General features: G+C 55.0%; 1 protein-coding gene across 8 annotated transcripts in view; it reads left to right on the forward strand.

Annotated features, from left to right (window-relative positions):
* DLG3 (discs large MAGUK scaffold protein 3) overlaps positions 1–16051 on the forward strand; it is a 76669-nt gene that overhangs the window by 20344 nt on the left and 40274 nt on the right. For 2 of the 8 annotated variants that reach the window (XM_017819270.1, XM_017819272.1), the window contains exon 1: positions 4740–5163. The exons of 4 other annotated variants lie outside the window; for them this stretch is intronic. In XM_017819270.1, coding sequence (XP_017674759.1) covers positions 4837–5163 — 327 coding nt within the window. In that variant the 5' untranslated portion in view covers positions 4740–4836. Of the gene's footprint in view, positions 1–4738; positions 5164–16051 lie in introns of those variants that run through there. 2 more of the 8 variants (XM_017819271.1, XM_017819269.1) reach the window with 2 other exon arrangements.

The following is a 16051-nucleotide window of genomic DNA, read 5'->3' on the forward strand; positions in this document are numbered from 1 at the left end:
CCCAAGCAGCAGCAAGGCTCTCCCCTTGCACAGAGGGAGGGGCACAAAGGCAGCCCACAGACAGCCCATGCTTCCAGAACAAGGCAGGAGCATCTCTGCCAGGTGATGGGGAGAGCAACTGTGGGCATTGTGAGGTTGTCAGGAATTCTGCTGCAGTTGATTGCTATTAAATAGAGCCTCCAGACTCTCCTTTTCAGGGAGGGAGCCTGGGCTCTGCTGAAGGGACCTGCTTCAGGTCTCCCTCACCCCTCTACCCCACCAGCACAGTCATGGAAGACATTTAGTTGGCCATGATATCCGTTGCAGAAACCGGCCGATGGTGTTTACTGAAGATCCTTGTACCATCCTGCTACAAGCGAGGATACAGGAACTGGGCAATGTATCAGGGATCATTAATAGAATGAAAATAGGTTTGCCCTGGAGGAGAATAATTTGTTGGGCATGTGCCCTGAAAGTGCTGAGAGCTATTGGTCCCTTGGTATGCCTGGTTATTATTATCCCAGCTGCGCATTTCTCAGCGTGAATTGCTGCTGGTGGCAGGAAGGAACAGCCACAGAGTGAGATGTTTGTTAATCTGCCCCTTCCCAGTCACCTGTGACTGTGCAAAGCCTCCAATGCTCACTGGAACCTCCAGCCCTGTTTGCTCAGGAGCTGTGCAGCCTCTACAGAGTGACTCTTCCAAGTTCCGTTTGACAAGCCCCAGACACAGCAAATTGCAAATCCCTGCAGGATGAGGTCTGTGGTAGTGCTGAGGAACTGACTGACAGACTGAGCCAAGTTCAGCTGGTTCCTCTCTTTGCTGCTCACCTCCCCACTGCCTGCCCTCCCAGATACATTTCCCTGCCGCTGCTCCCTGCTCCCTGTTCTCAGCTGGGTGGCTGCAGATCCTGGTGCCTCCCTGTGCTGTATGTCTTGGGCAGCTTTTTGCAGGTGCTTGTGGTTGAAAAACATACCTTCCCCATGCAAAACTGTCCTACACTTCCTCCCTCCAGCATTATAAAGATTCCCTATCTGCACCCAGGCTCAGAGCTAACGCATGGCTTTGGTTCCCCTGGCAGGACCCAACCTCTCTTGGGCGAAAATCAGGGAGCAGAGTGACAGCGCTCGTGTGACTGTTGTTTCTGCAAGGAGCTGGCTGCCTTCAGCCTGTCCTATCTTCTGCTCCTAGAGAGGCTGTGGGTGCAACAAACCCCCAGCTCCTGGTCCCTCACACTTGCCTTCCTCTTCCCGCAGGACTTCATGCGAGAGGAAGGAAGCGACAACAGGGGCTGAAATGCCGGTGACACCGGGTAAAACCTAGCTCCGTGCCGCCCTCGTGCCTTGTAAATAGCATCATCTCCGGGGATTTCTTGACACTTTGCCGAAATTAGCTCCTGTAAAAAGAGCATCTGCCAAAGCTGAATTTAAATAAGACCAGGGAGAGTTCTGGTAGGAAAGAGGGTAGAGGATGAGAGAGCTCTTGGTTTCCTCAAATCACTTCCCTCCGTGAAGGCACCTGCCTGGGAATCAGCTTCCAGCTCCTTTAGCTCTGCTCAGTGCCCATATCACTGCAGTGAGATGCCTATAGATGCCTGACCGTGCTGGGCACTGTGCCTGCCCAGCCAGACTCAGGTGTGGGCACCCCAAGGTAGGTGCTCACACCTCTTGGTCTCTGGAAGAACCACTCCCAGTAGCCAAAATGCCACTACTCACTAAATCAAGCTGGAGAAGTACAGGATACAGATGACCCTGGCCAGCCAGCCCTGGCCTCCTCTTGAGCTTGATAAGGTGTTCCCAACCCTGTGCAGCATTAGGGAGTGTTGCAAGCAGGTGGCAGCAACCAGGAATTATTTTTTTCCTTTAAACTGAGGCTAGCAGGCAGCACATGCAGTTCATTACAAAGGAATAGGAATTAATTCTTGTGGCAGCTAAAATGGGACGTGGGTTTTTGGGAGGGGACATGCAAGAGGTAGGGAAGGGCTCTGTCAGAGCTGCAGCAGCTGGGGCTCAAGGCCCCTCTGTTTGCAGGTAGCGATGAGGCACTAAAAGATAGGAGAGCAGGGGAAAGCAGCAGAATGTTTTAGATCATGGAGCTGTTCCTGAGTTTCCAAGCTGGCAAGTGGAGTGGGGTGGAGGCAGTGATACTGGCATCCCAGGGCTGGTAGGGAGGGTGTTTCCCGTGTGGGGCTGCCCATGGCAGTCCCTCAGAGGGGCTACTGGAGACCGAGCATGGAGGGGACCAGATATTTTCCTTTTGGAGGATGCACACAAAAAAAATTGAGAGGGGGGAAAAAATCAAATGCTTCTCTTTATTGTTCACTTGGCTCCTTATTAAAGCATTTTTCCCTAACTGCTCTTGTCCTTTGCTTTTGCACTTCCCCCCTGAGTGAATGGCCATGTCCTTGCCTGCCCCCACCAAGGACAAAGTGAAAGGAGATGTGTCTGGAGCAGGGCAGGTGAGAGCAGTTGGGGTTACACACTCTGCATGTGCCCTTCCCTGGTGCTTTCCTCCCACCCAAGTCAGCCTCATCCAGACATGGGTCTCCTGACTGGCCTTGGCCCAAAGATGGCTTTGGAGAAGGCTCATGGTAGTGGAGGGGGCCTCACTGGGTGGCCACTGCATGATCCCTGCAATCTAACCATGCCATCCCAGGGTGGGAACCATGAAGGGAAGGAGGTTTGCAGCTGGGATGGAGCAGTAGTTAATTATGGCTATGCTACTGGTACCTCTTATTGGTGAAGTGACTCAGATCTCAGAAGTGCTGCAGGGTGGGAGATGGTGGGTAGCCAAGGTGGAATTCCTGTCCTTTTGCTCTCACGTGAGAGAGAATGACCACCTGCCTATTTCTAAAAGGCTTTTTGCTCTGCTTTGGTGCAGCAAACCCCTATCTCAGCCTCAGTCCCTCTTGTCATTCCCACCTCTGCTCTCCCTGCTGCAGGATGCCCTCTCCACATAAGTAACATGCCCCACCCCACTGGTCCACACGGGCTGTCAAGGAGGTGCAGCATCTCCCAGAGCACAGGGCTTGCCAGCCCAGCATCCTCCTGCAAGGCCAGCACCATGTGCTCTGGGAGATGGCACAAGGAGCAGTAGAAGATGTGATGACTAATTCCTTAAAACCTGAAGTGTAAAGCTCTCTGATAGTTCCAACGCTGTGTGCTTTCCTGCCGTGCACACACAGACAGGTTTTCATGGATTTACCTCCAAACAAGCTTGCAGGCATCCCATCCTTCCTTGCCCTAGTGAGCTCCTGGGGTCTGCAGTGTCCTGTGGCACTGAGCTCTGCCGGGTAGAAACACTTTCTTGCATGCTTGGGAGCAAACACTGCAGGAACACCTCTGTCTGCAGAGGTGAAGTGCAGAAGTAATTTTGTATTCCAGTTTAAGGAGCTAAAGAAATAAGGAGTGGGCAGGGGCATTTGTCTGGCCATCCATCGTGTGCTTCCTCCTCCCACACGTGCCCAGGACCGTATTGCACCAGCTGCAGGAGGCCAGTAGGAGCCTTGCAGACCTTGCAACCTGAACTGGAGTGTTGCACTACCATGTCTTGTGGCTCAATTTGTGGCCCCCTCCTGCTTCTGTCTTTTACCCATACCCTGCAGGAGCCCTCTTGTGCACATTTCATTGCTCTTCTACGCATTCATGTACCGTTGCTTTGAACAGTTTTTCACCCACCTCGTGTTTATTACAACTGTTAAGTGTTAGGAGGCTGGGTTCAGGTGGTCAGGTGGTTTTGTAATGGATTTTTTTCTCCCCTTCAGTTTTTCTGTGTGACTCTCTTCTAAACTTCTTCCAGTCCTGCACTTCTGTGCAAGAGGTGAAGGACTGCCTGAGCTGCACTGGGAGCAGCACCCTTGCCCTGCTGCACCAGCAGGCATTTCTGCTCTGCTTTTACCATCCCCTGATGACAGTATGTGGAAGGTCCAGCAAAGGCCCTTAGTGTTTCTACATCCCCAATACACCTGTGGCTCAAGGGGCAATGCCAGCATCCCTGGGGTGCTGGTAACATTCCCAGCAAAGCAGGGTGAGAACTCACATGGAGACACAACAAGAGATGCTGCTACCAGCCTAGCGACCAGTTCAGGACTGGAAAAATGATTTCATACTCCAGTACGGACCACAGCTGAGGCGAACTGAACCCCTCTTGGGTGTCAACCACAAAGCTGGCAGGGCTGCCAGGCTGGAGGAAGAACGGCGAGGGTTGCCCGGCGCGGGGGTGACGGGCTGCGGGGCAGGCGCAAGGTGATGCCCGAGGCAGCGCGGCGGAGCATCGCTGTCCGTCCTGGATGGCGCGGGGGCGGCGCGGGGACTGCCCGGTGCGCGGGGCGAGCGCGGGGAGCGGCTCCCCCGCCGGGGCGGGGCGCGGAGGTTCCGCCCGCGCGGATTGGCCGTTGCGGGGGCGGGGGGGCGAGGGATGCTCCGCGCCGCCGCAGGTGCCGCGCTCCCGCACCGAGCCGAGCCGAGCCGGGCCGGGCTGGGCTGAGCCGGACCGCGCTGGGCTGAGCCGGACCGCGCTGAGCCGCCCGATGCAGCGCAGCGGGTCGGAGCTGCTGCCCCGCGCCCCGCGCCGGGAGCGGCCCCGCGACTGAGCGGCGTTGCGGACGATGCCGCGGCGCGCCCCCGCGGAGATCGCCGCGCTGTAACACCATCCCCCTCTCTCCCTTCCTCCTCCTCCTCCTCCTCCTTCTCCTCCCGCGGGGCCGGGGGCGCCGAGCGGGCGAAGAGGCGGCAGGCGCTCCTTGCGCGGGGCGGGGGCCGCTGCCGCCCCCTGAGCATCCTTCCCTCCCTCCCTCCCTCCCTCCGCCCCTCCGCGCCGCCTCCCTCCCTCCCAGCCGGCTCTATGGTGTGAGGGCAGCGATGCACAAGCACCACCACTGCTGCAAGTGCCCCGAGTGCTACGAGGTAACGCGGATGGCGGCCCTGCGGCGCATGGAGCCCCCCTCGTACGGCGAGTGGCAGCACGAGCAATACGGCTACGGCGGGTACGGCTCGCAGACCCTGCCCGCGCCCGGGGGGGCCGCGCCCGCCGCCCGCGGCAAGGCCAAGCTGGGGCCCCCCGCCCGCGACCCCTCCGCGCTGAAGCCGCCGCCGCCGCCGCCGGGGAAGAGCGCGACCAAGGTGAACGGGAGCGGCCCGGGCTGGTGGCCCGAGTGCACGTGTTCGAGCCGCGACTGGTACGAGCAGGTACGGGCCAGCCCCGGGCAGCGGCTCCCCGGTGAGGGACGGGACGGGGCGAGCGGCTGTCGGGGTAACCCGGGGTCCGTGGCGGGTTCGCGGCAGGGCGCAGCATCATCGCCGGGGCGTCGCGGGCGGATGCTGGCACTGCCGGGGCTGGATGCTGGCACTGCCGGGGCTGGATGCTGGCACTGCCGGGGCTGGGTGCCGGCGTTGTTGCGGTTGGCTATCGTTTCTCGGGCTGGCGTCGGAGTCGGTCGGGTTGGTGTTGCCGCTGCTCGGGCTGGCTGCCGCCGTCCTACCCGGCATAGGAGCTCAGCACTGGAGCAGCCTCCCCAGGGCCGAGCTGGGCCAGATGGATCTTGCTTGGCGAAAGGTGGGCGTCGGGCATGATGTATTTTGGACGCCCCACCTGAGGTCCGTGCTGCTTGCGGTGCCGTTGCCTGAAGCCCTGGCAGCATGAAGGGCATCCCGTCATACTGTGTTTAGCAGGCATGGTGCGTGCTGCCCGCTGGGCAGCCTCGTGGGTTCGCAGCGTTGCTTGCCAGCGCTCCCAAACTGTCACCCACTCTCCACTGAGTTGTGGTTTCCTCGCTCTGCTGCTACGTCCCTGCTCCCCGAGATTATTACGTAACCCTGCTCTGGTCGCTGGCGTGCTGTGTGCATTCTGCCCCATTTCACTGCCTCCATTTCTTCCCACACACATTCGTTTTATTAGTGTTCTCCAGGACCCATTCTCAGGCTATGGCTCTCTTTCTCCCCTAAATGGAGAGACCAGTCTTGTTCTGAACCCACAAGCCAGCTTAGAAAATGGTTGGATCTGTTTGATAAGCATTAAAATGGAGGCTAGACCCTGCCTGAAAAACAATTTACCCTGCTTGAGAGAAAGGCATTTCAGTTTGCTTCTTCTGCCTCTTTCATTCATTATCTTCAAACCTCACATGATTTCTTATTGATCCTTCTAATTATTATTTCAAGATGCTGTAGCAGGCAGACACACGGGAATCAATGGGAATTCTCTCCTCCTCTCTCCTCGGCAAACACAACCCTCTTCTTCCCTTCCTCTGCTTTTTCTTCATTACTGTCTCAGTCTGTAGCTCTGGTTGAAATAATTAGATTAAAAGCTGATAGCTCAGATGATATTTACAGAAGGCACCCAAAAACCCAGCCACCATCCTATCAGCCTGGTCCTACTTTCTGTCTCTTTCTCTACCACTCTTTGCATCAAAATCAGCCTCAGCTCTCTCTCGCCTGCTGATTCCTGGCAAGCGTTCTTCCATCTTTCCTTCGCTATCTCTTTCCTTCCCTCCATCCAGAGCAGCAAGCTCAGGGAGCTGGGTAGGAGCAGAGAACTGAAGCAGGTTTGCTCTCTCCTTTCTACTCCTGCTTGCACGAAAGGTCCGGCCCAGGATTCCTGGTAAGGCGATTGCAAGCAGTGTGAGAAGGAAGTGATGCCAGCTGCATTGCTGCCGTGGCAGCCTGGGCAGGGGAGCCTTTCATGTTTTTGCAATGGTGGAAGAGAAATCATTGTCTCTTTGTGGTGCTGCCATGGAGCTTGGGCTGCTCGGGAAGTCCGCGTTGGGATTCTCTGCTCTGCCTTAGCCTTTCTGAACATGAAAAAAAAAAATTAAAAAAAAATCAAAAGCTCCTCACGGCATCACAAGCAGCAGAGGATGCCAGTGTTTGAGGCTATGTGAGCATAGCAGGGTCTGCATGTAGAATATGACGTGTGTGGTATGTGCACTGCCTATATCAGAGCAGGCAGCGTTGCTCCCTGGTGTGGAGCAAATGTATGCAGTGAGTAAAGCTTTGCAGCAAATACCTCAGCAACGCTCTGCTTCTGATCCAAGGGTGCAAAGTGCCTGAGCCATGAGGAATCCATGTTCTTCCCAGTCCGGTGGTGGGCAGAGGGACAAAAGGTGGTGACACGGAAACCTCTAGGCATGGCTTGTGCCCAGGCAAGCGGGTTTGTCTCTGGGAGGCCGGGAGATGTTGATCTCTGGGTAGATTTGGCTGGATGTTGCGGATGCAAAGCGATCTCTCTACAGGCAGCCTCTGTGTCCAGGAGAGCCTCAGCTAGAGGCAGGGCTGCCATTTTTCAGGGCTGCCCCTTTAAATGAGCTCCCTGTCCCTGGAAGCACTTCCAGCAGCCAAGGTGGGAAGGGGTGCACGGGCCAGGAGGCTTTCCCGGGAAAGAGGGATCTGTTCACCTCCTGAGGAGCTTCCCCACCAGTCATTTAAGCCTTTTTTTCTCCCCTTACTTCTTCACACGATCAGAGGAGAGGCACACGCTTGTGCTTCAACATCAGAAGCGTGCTCCTGGTTGCATATGGTGGTGTATGTTCTCTGGCATCATGGCACACTCACAGACCCTCTGTCAGCTCCGCGGCACATGAGACGAGCCCACACGTGCTGCCCAACACACGGCGCGGTCACAACATCAACCTGCACCTCCTCCCACTTCCAATGCCCCTTCTGTTCTCTCCTCCTGCCTCTCCCCTTCTCTAGGACACAAATTAGCTTGCTTAGGCAATGCCAGTAACTGAGAACCCCTAATCCCTGCCAGAGGGAGGGGGGAAATCTCTGAGCTCTATGTTTCTCATTTTTTTTGCTTTGCTTTTCTTCTCCCCTCTGAGATCTCTTCAATTTCTTCTCCCTTATCTATCCATGTTCCTTGTTCATTAGTTCCCGGTCCCTGCACTTGATGTCATTGCTGTCCTCCATTGTTTCCATCACCATCCCTCTAGTTGGCCCTGTGCCCTCCTTGTCCCCCCTTGCTTGCTGGTGGGGGACTCAATTCCTCCCCTGCCAGACTAGGGTGACAGGAGGACTCCTGGCTTTGAGGGAGGAATGGCAGCATGATCCAGGGAAGCATCCCTGATGCACAGCACTAGAGGAGCAGACTGCTCAAACCACTCCTCTCACACAGCGAACGCCCACAGCCTCTCAGGAGAGGGGTGCTCAGCTGCCTGGCCATGCCCAAGCCCCTTCTCTGGCACTGCTCTGTGTGCTGAGGGCCTGGAAGTGACCAGTGCTTTTCCCTTCCTCAGGGAATGTCCCGCTCTGTGTCTTAGTTCACTCCAAGGTCCCTGGTGCCGGGCATAGTGACCAGAATGAGGCCCCCCATGAGAATCCCAAGGGTCTCACCAATGTATTCACGGGCATTTGGGAGGTCTGGGGAAGGGGCCAAGGGCAGTGCAGTTCCCTGGCATGTGGCTGGGAAGTGCCCTCTGCCCCCAGGGCTGCCCCAGGTTTGCTGGCCCTTCTTGGCCAGAAATGTGAAGTCCTGCTGCCCCCTCTCTCTGTGGTCCCTTTCTCCCTCTTGGGAGGTCAGGAGGATGCAGAGGGGAGTTAGAGCAGCATTACAATGAGTCTCTTACCACCCCCAAGTGCCCGGAGCATGCCAGGCTAGTGTGGCTCCCACCCCTGGCAGAGGCACTCCATGGCCAGGCAGGTGGAGGAGTGGGACAGGTCCTCCCTGTCTGTCTTTGGCAGCGAGTTTCACTGATGTTCCCTGGTGGGTTTCAATGCACAAACATTGCTTGTTACGTTCCTCCCGTGCCCTGAGAAATTACCTGCACTAGGTGGGCACAGGGCAGCACATCTTGGCAGGAGTGCCAACCTTCGCTGAGCCCTTGGGTGCTGTTGGATTTGGGTGTCCCGTCTCTTGGGGCCTGGGTGGCAGAGGGGAAAGAGCCTTGGAGAAGCCATGGGGGTTCAGACTTGAATTCTGAGTGATGAGCAGGTATGGCTGGAAGGAAGGAGGGAGAGCACCAAGAGGGCAGGCGGGAAGCCAAATGCAGGTTGTTTTGTGGGAAATGGCTGAAGCCCCAGATGTTCCCTGGGGAGGTGCGAGGGAGGGTGAGAGGAACAGGGTGCCGGGGACACGGAGGCAGTGGAGGTGGTGAGGTTGGCAGGGTGATGTTGCTATGGCTACTCCCGTGCTATTCATAGAAGAAATTAGCTAAATCTTTGCACTGAAACGTGGAGGAGGAGAGAGGAGGAAGGCGTTCTCCGTGTTTGGAGGGAAGGAGAGAAGCCAAAACAGGAAGGGGGTGAAGTTTTCCTTCTTTGCTCTGTGCCTGCACCGTGGAGGGGCATTTCAGGGGAGCACCGCTGCCTGAGCTGCCCTGCACTGGCAGGACACGGGAGGATGCAGGAGAAGAAGAGCTGTCCCACGGGAAAGCCACCCCGCAGAGCTTCCACACAGAGCCCCGCATGGCAGGAGGAGTTCTGTAACGTGCCAGGAGCACAGGAGACATCCTTTTAATTAAAGACAGCCAATCTGTGAAAGGTATTTTTGGCAACCTAAATGTAGATGCAACTGTAGTGAAACTTGCCCTTCGCGTCTGGCTCCGTCGCTGAACACAGTGCTCATCTGATCCCAACGCCATCCACCTCCTCGGCCTCTGCTCTGTGGTCACTGGTGGTCCCCCTGTCCTCCTTCCACCTCCAGAATCTCTTCTAGCACATCCTCCCGCCAGCCGGAGTCCCAGAGAGTCTTCCCTCTCCGACACTCCTCATCACACTCCACTCCCTCGTGAGAGTTTGATTCCCCTTCTGAAGACCTGTTTGTCACCTCCTCACTGACGATGTGTAAATCTGCGTGTCTGTTCCTAATATATCCCCCTCCATCTGATTTCACCTCTCAGCTTGCTTCTTGGGCATCTCCATCTGGTGATCCTGCCGTCATCACCCAGTTGAGTTGCTATAACCAGGTACTGAGCTGCTCTCCTTCCCCCAAACCCAGCCTCGCACCCGCCCTCGGCCTCTTGCCCCACGGACCTGGGAAGCAGCTGATGTTTGTGATGGTCTCGATGTTTCTGTCCTGCCCCCCATCTGGAATCAAGACCTGGATGATGCTTTATAAGGTCATTCCCCCTTCCCTGTGCCTCTCCTGGGGAAACTTATGCTTTAACACACAGATAATGAGTGAACCAGTTCCCCTCACCCATCCTGGAGCATCCCATCTCCTGCTGCCACCCTGGACTGAGTTGAGGAAGGTCAGATGTTCTCAGTGCTCCTTCACAAAACATATCGAGTTCATTTAGGAGCGGACAGATGAGGACATTTGTCTCCTTAGTTTATTTATTCACCTGTAAGACTTTTCCACCTTTCTTTGAGCATGTGAATCCCTTGGACAGGGGCTGTGCACTTTTCTTGTTGACTATCCCGTTAATACAGCGAGGGATAACATTGGAATTAGAGAAGTGAGTTGAAGGACTGAGCTTAGCTCCTCTCCAGCTGGGTTACCAACTGCTGCCTGCCAGCCAGCCCAGATGCACAGACCACAGCCCTAGGGCTGCACCCTGCTGCTGGTTTTGGGGTGTTGAGCTGTTGGAGGGAGCCCCGGAACATCACAGGGAGAGGTGTTGGGGCTGGTGTTTGAACTGGCTGTAGTAGAGATGTAGCTGCTGCTGCTGCAAAGGCAGCATCTGAAGCCACATAGGTGGGAGATACCCCATCAATGCAACATGTGGAAGAAGAGGAAGGTACTTGCCAAAAATGGGAGGATGTGGCCCTGCCACACTGCTGGAGAAGGAGGAGGAGGAAAAGGTGGGGAGTGGATTGGTGAGGCATCCAGGGCCGAGCACGGGCAGGTTTCAGCAGGGATGTGTGCAACGTGGAGGAAGTTCTCCTCATGTAGGACCTGGGGGTGGCTGGAAGGCCTTCAGCTTCCACCATAGTAGCATCTGCTGTCATCCCTGCTGGAGGGATGTCCCGTGCCTCCATGGCTGCACTTTCTACCTGGCTCTTCCACTATGATTTTGGGCATTACACGACTGGGACCTGCCTGAGCCCAGTCCTGGCCAGTGCCAGGGATTGAGCTGGGATCTGCTGGCCATCCTCAGGGTGTACTCAAGGGTGGAGGGTCCCATGGGGGGTTGTATGAGAGGGAAACCCAGGGGATGGCCGTACCAGAGGTCCAGTCCAAGTACCCTGGGTGTGGAGGAGGGTGAGAGGTGGAAGTGAAGCAAAAACTGTCACTGTCCCTGGAGGGTTGCTGTTTTTGGGTAAGCCCCTCAGCACATCGTGTGCTATTATGGGAGGAGAGAAGCTTCCGCTCCTTCCATAGCTGTGAATGCTCGTTTAGAGGGAGGAAGTCATTAAGACTAATCAGGCCATAATCAGGGCTGTGGCTGTTTGCCGGGCACCCGCTGCGCACAGCTCCGTGCAGGATGCTCTCCAAGGGGACCCTGGTCTCTGGGTCCCAGGGGACAGCAGGTCCTGCACTGGTCCGTGCTGAGGCACGAGGACCTCCGTGTGGATGGGGTGTGGGGGCTCTGCCTGCCGCCCCAAACCCCAGGTGATGGCAGGAGGGACAGCGCGCCTGTGGCTCAGCACTGCAGTTGTGATTCAGGAATGGGTGTAGCCCTTGCTGTGAGGTTGTGCCAGCGCTGTGGGTGCAGTGGGCTGTGTTAATGCTCGCAGCTGGTTTTAGCACATGCAAAGACGGGATGATGTAGGGAGCCCTCAAGGGCCCTCGTCGCAAATCCAGCAATATGCTATGAGCGTGTATCAGGGACTTGGAGATGAAAACTTTTAATACAGCGTTTAACAAGTTTAGAATACCTGAATCTGAAATGAACTTCACAGTTTAGTCTGCAGAGCTCACTTGGATGGGGCTTGCTGAAGAACTGCTCAGAGGGTGTAATTATTTTTGGGAACATGTGGTACTTCAGAGCACACCAGACCAGGCCCTAGATACCTTCTTGTCACCTTTGTATTAACTGGAATTTAGATTGAAGCTCTGCTAGTGGATCTTGGTTTGTTTTTTTCCCACAGAAGCATGTTTCTTTCCAGCACACACACTTGTTAACTAGGTGTGTACTGGAACTTACTGAAGAGAACAGGACATTTGAATTCCAGGAAACAAAGAAATCTTTATATAATCACTGTCCCTTATTCACTCTTTTTCCCCCTATACATATGTATTTTGCTGAGAGGAAGATAAAAGCATTTGGCTCTTTCAAAGAATAACAACTCTTCCTGTGAAAAAAGGAATCAAGTCAATTTTATTTGGTACCGCCAGGTCAGAGGGAAGCTACTGAAGCCCAGCACCTCTGCAAATTGGGTCACTTATTTTAGAGGGCTGAGCCTGGAACAGGATGTCTAACTTTCAAGTATGAACACGCTGGCCTTAATGGTTTCTAAATGGAAACTGAGACTCCACAGAGCCTCTGTTTGGGAAGCTTTCTTCCTTCCCAGCTGAGTGAAGGCTTTTTCCAGTCCCTATTTAAGCTTACTCTTTTTTTTTTAAAAAAAAAAAAAAAAAAAAAAAAAAAAAAAAAAAAAAAGGCACTAAAACAAAGATTAAACCCTCAGTAGCTGCTTGTGTTCACATTACACTTTAGGCACTTCAGTGGCTTTGCCAAAGATCCTTGTGACCAGGGACCTTTCAAGTCCCCCATTCCCAGTTTCCGGATGGCTGGGATGCTTCGAGCCCATGCCAAGGTGCAGCCACGGGGCAAGGGCTCTGCTGCCACAGCCCCAGAGCTTGCTCGTGCCACCAAAAACGTCCCAGCTCGGATGTCTCCCAGAGGCAGCCTGGAGAGGAGGGCTGATCTTGCTTGCAGGCCACCCACGCTGGCTGGGAGCCGAGCACAGGGGCATGGGCAGCAGCCGGTGCCACGGTAGACAGGAGTGACACAGAGGGTTCTGGGCACCCACAAGCTCCACAGTCAGCCCCATCATCATTTCCTACATGGTTGATGCCACATTTTGAGCTGTGCAGAAGGAGGGCAGGGCCAGGCTCAGCCTGTTGCTCCCCTTCATGCAGGTATGCTGTCAGGTCATGTGTGCCTGCCCCTGCCCAAGCCATGTCAGCCAGTAAGTTGCTCTTGCCAGGGGTGAGAAAGAGTGCAGAGAGACTTACTTTATCCAGCCCAGTTAAAGCGAAGGGAGACTCATCTCTGGCCAAGAAATTCTTCAGCCTCCAGAAGTTTCTGGTTTTCTTTTGCTCCCTTTCCCTGTCCCAGCCTCTGGGAACCCTAAGGGATCAGCTCTCCCTCGGGGCTCTGCAGCCCCCTGAATCTCCCAAGCACCCTCAGCTCTGACCACCATGTAAAGCCCATGAAAGCAAAGAGAGATGAGCACAGGGATGTGTGAGAATGGGACCAGCCCTGGCAGCAGTGTGGTACCTCTTCCCTTGAGAAGGGAAGGGATAGAAAGGTCAAAGCATGGATTTGGTTTTTGAGATGTAGGAAAAGCCCTACATCTCAGGGGCCAACTGGGAGCCAGGCTTCAGTCTGGGAAGGGATGTGCCATGCATCGGTTTTTGACAGAAGGTCTGCGAGGTGGCTTCCCTGGGCACAGACAGGTGAAAGCCAAGGGGGTCTTTGAGGGTCCAAGAGCAGCCTGGAGAGATGGTGCCAGTATCTCTCTGCTCCATGTACCTGGCCTCTGGCAGGAGCAGAGCTGGGACTCATCCCCTCCCTTGCCTCAGGCACAGAGAGCCTCAGGGTGGGTTTCTGTCCAGCATTGACCTCAGACATACCTCCAGATTGCTCAGATGCATTGGGAGCTCCATGTGGGGCTTTAGGTTGGTGCAGGAGGTGGTCTCAGCATTGGGAAAACCAGCGTGTGTGCGAGGGCAGGGAAGTCTGGCACGAAGCAGATGAGCGTGTCAGTGCTCATCAGGGTGAGCGGCGCCGAGCACGGGCTCCCTGTGTGTGCTGTGCTGGCAGGACCTGAGCTTGTTCCTGTGAAATTAATTCATTATCTTGGTGCAAACCTGCTCCCCACAGCAGCAGGAGCCTGTTGGTGCCTGGGCATCCTGCGGCCGACCCCGCTGCTGCAGCAGCATCACACCACTCCTCGGCATCCCAGAGCTGGTACCTGCACGTTCACAGCTAGCACCCAGCACGGTGGGGTCCTGAGACACAGCAGCTGCTTCCAGAGCTGTAAATACACAGCTTTCTCTATGGTTTAACACTCTTAAAAAAGAAATCGAAGCAGATGGAGCTGTACTACAAGCAGCTCAGTGTCCACCCTGATTAGATGCTTCTGTTGGGCATCTCCCCACTTGTGGCCTTTGCCCCTGAGAGCTTTTAAAAGGATGTAAAGACTGAATTTCACTTATCTCCAGAGCCATTTCCTTCTGAGTGCTACTGTTATACCTCAGACAGTATGAAACAAAGCGTATTAAAAGACAGATTGACTTTTCAGTCTAATCCAATCTGGGGAATTTGCAGAAATAAAGGAGTTAAGTTAGTACTTTGCTTCTCATGCACTAGCCCAGTGTCACAAATAGTCACTCTGTCCTGCACATTCCTTCCTGCATAACACACTGGGCACACCAGCCTCCAGCAGAGACCAGCTCTGTGTGTTAGGCCTGGTATTTGTCAGCTGTGGTGGCTCCTGTTTGAGTTCTGTTGCTGGTTAAGGTGGAAATGGGTTTATACGTGGGCACAATCCAGTTGCTGTTGGCCTGGGACATCTGTAGCACATGTATTTTGCCTGGAGGAGACACGTAATTCCTGACCTCTGTGGGCTGGCCCCCCATGCTGGCTCTGTGGAGGGTGTGAAGCTATGGCAAAGCTTTGGAATTTCAGTTTCAGAGAGATTATCTTGAACTTTCAGTTCAGAGTCTCCCTGCTCAGCTCCCGTGTGCCAGCTCTGAGAGCAGTCCCTGGGGAAATGCCACAGGGCAGGACTCAGTCCTCAGCAGCAGGCCAGTGGACCTCCTCCATTTGCATGTAATTGCAGCTTTCCTTTGCCTTGAAAGTTTTCAAAAATCATCATGTTTTGCAATTCCTACCTTTGTCCCAGCAGACAGCAGCAACAGAAACTGAGGTGAAGGGTGATACCTATAGACATTTGGGGCTTGGCTGACCCCAGGTGACTGTGCTAGTGCCCCTGAGCTGCCAAGACCAGTCACCCATTGGAAATACAGCCCACAGGGCAGCAATCCCTCTCAGATGACCACCCAGAGGGGATAACTAAAGGTGTTTCTGAAAGGCTGCAGTGGTATTGCTCAAGCCTGTGGGGCAGGAGACATCCCTTCTGCCCTGCGTGCAGACCCACAGCTTCCTCCTGGCTTTAACCACGGAGGCAGCTGCCCCAAAAGGGCTCAAGGCTCTTCCAGGGCCTCTGCAGGGAGCCAGCCCCTTGCTGGGGACTGCATGGAGCAGGTTGCTGCTCCCTCCATCAGCACCTGGGCTGTGGCTGCCACCAGGACTGCTGTGTAGAGCTCGGTGAATGCAAGACTCTGCTTCTGTCAGCACCTGTGAGACCAGAAAGCTCTTGAATCCTGACCTTCAAACTTCATCCCCCTTCACCCCTGTTCCCCTTGACTCCTGTTGCTGCCCAGATTTTCCCAACAGCTGTCCTCTGCCTCGCTGGCTTTGTGCCTAGATCAATCTCTCTGCCCTGCATGTGCATCTGTGCAGTGACCCCACTCATTCCCCAAGGTCCTCGAGTCCCCGCAGCCTCCATCCCCTGAGACCCAGGATCTGTGCAGCCCCTTGTGCCTCTTGTCTGATGGAGGGAGTTTCAGGCACCTCCAGCTCCGCTGGGTTTGGTGATCCTGCTGCCATGGAGTGAGCACTGCAGGGTTTGGTCCTCTTCTCTTTCCATTTGTAAACCCCCCAGGCACAAACAGGGCTTGGTAAATAATAGTGTGATGAAGGGGTTTAGATGGAAGAGATCTGACAGCCCCCATTGAATGTGATCTGAACGCCCAGCCCTGTTCCCTCTCCTCACTGCATGCAGCAGCCCCCTGCTCCTTAGGGCATAAATTACTTACCATTCCCTATAGAATTGAGGGCATGGTTAATTCACCAGCACGTTCCTGCTGCCCAGCAAAAAATTATGAGGCTCTCTCTCCTCCCCTGGCTAGCAGAGCTGCTCGGTACATCTGCTGCCTGGCAGAGGGAGGCAGAAGCTTTTTATTGTC

The sequence above is a fragment of the Lepidothrix coronata genome, unplaced genomic scaffold (genome assembly GCF_001604755.1).
Source record: "Lepidothrix coronata isolate B3197 unplaced genomic scaffold, Lepidothrix_coronata-1.0 Scaffold73, whole genome shotgun sequence".
In the NCBI taxonomy this organism is placed as follows: domain Eukaryota; kingdom Metazoa; phylum Chordata; class Aves; order Passeriformes; family Pipridae; genus Lepidothrix; species Lepidothrix coronata.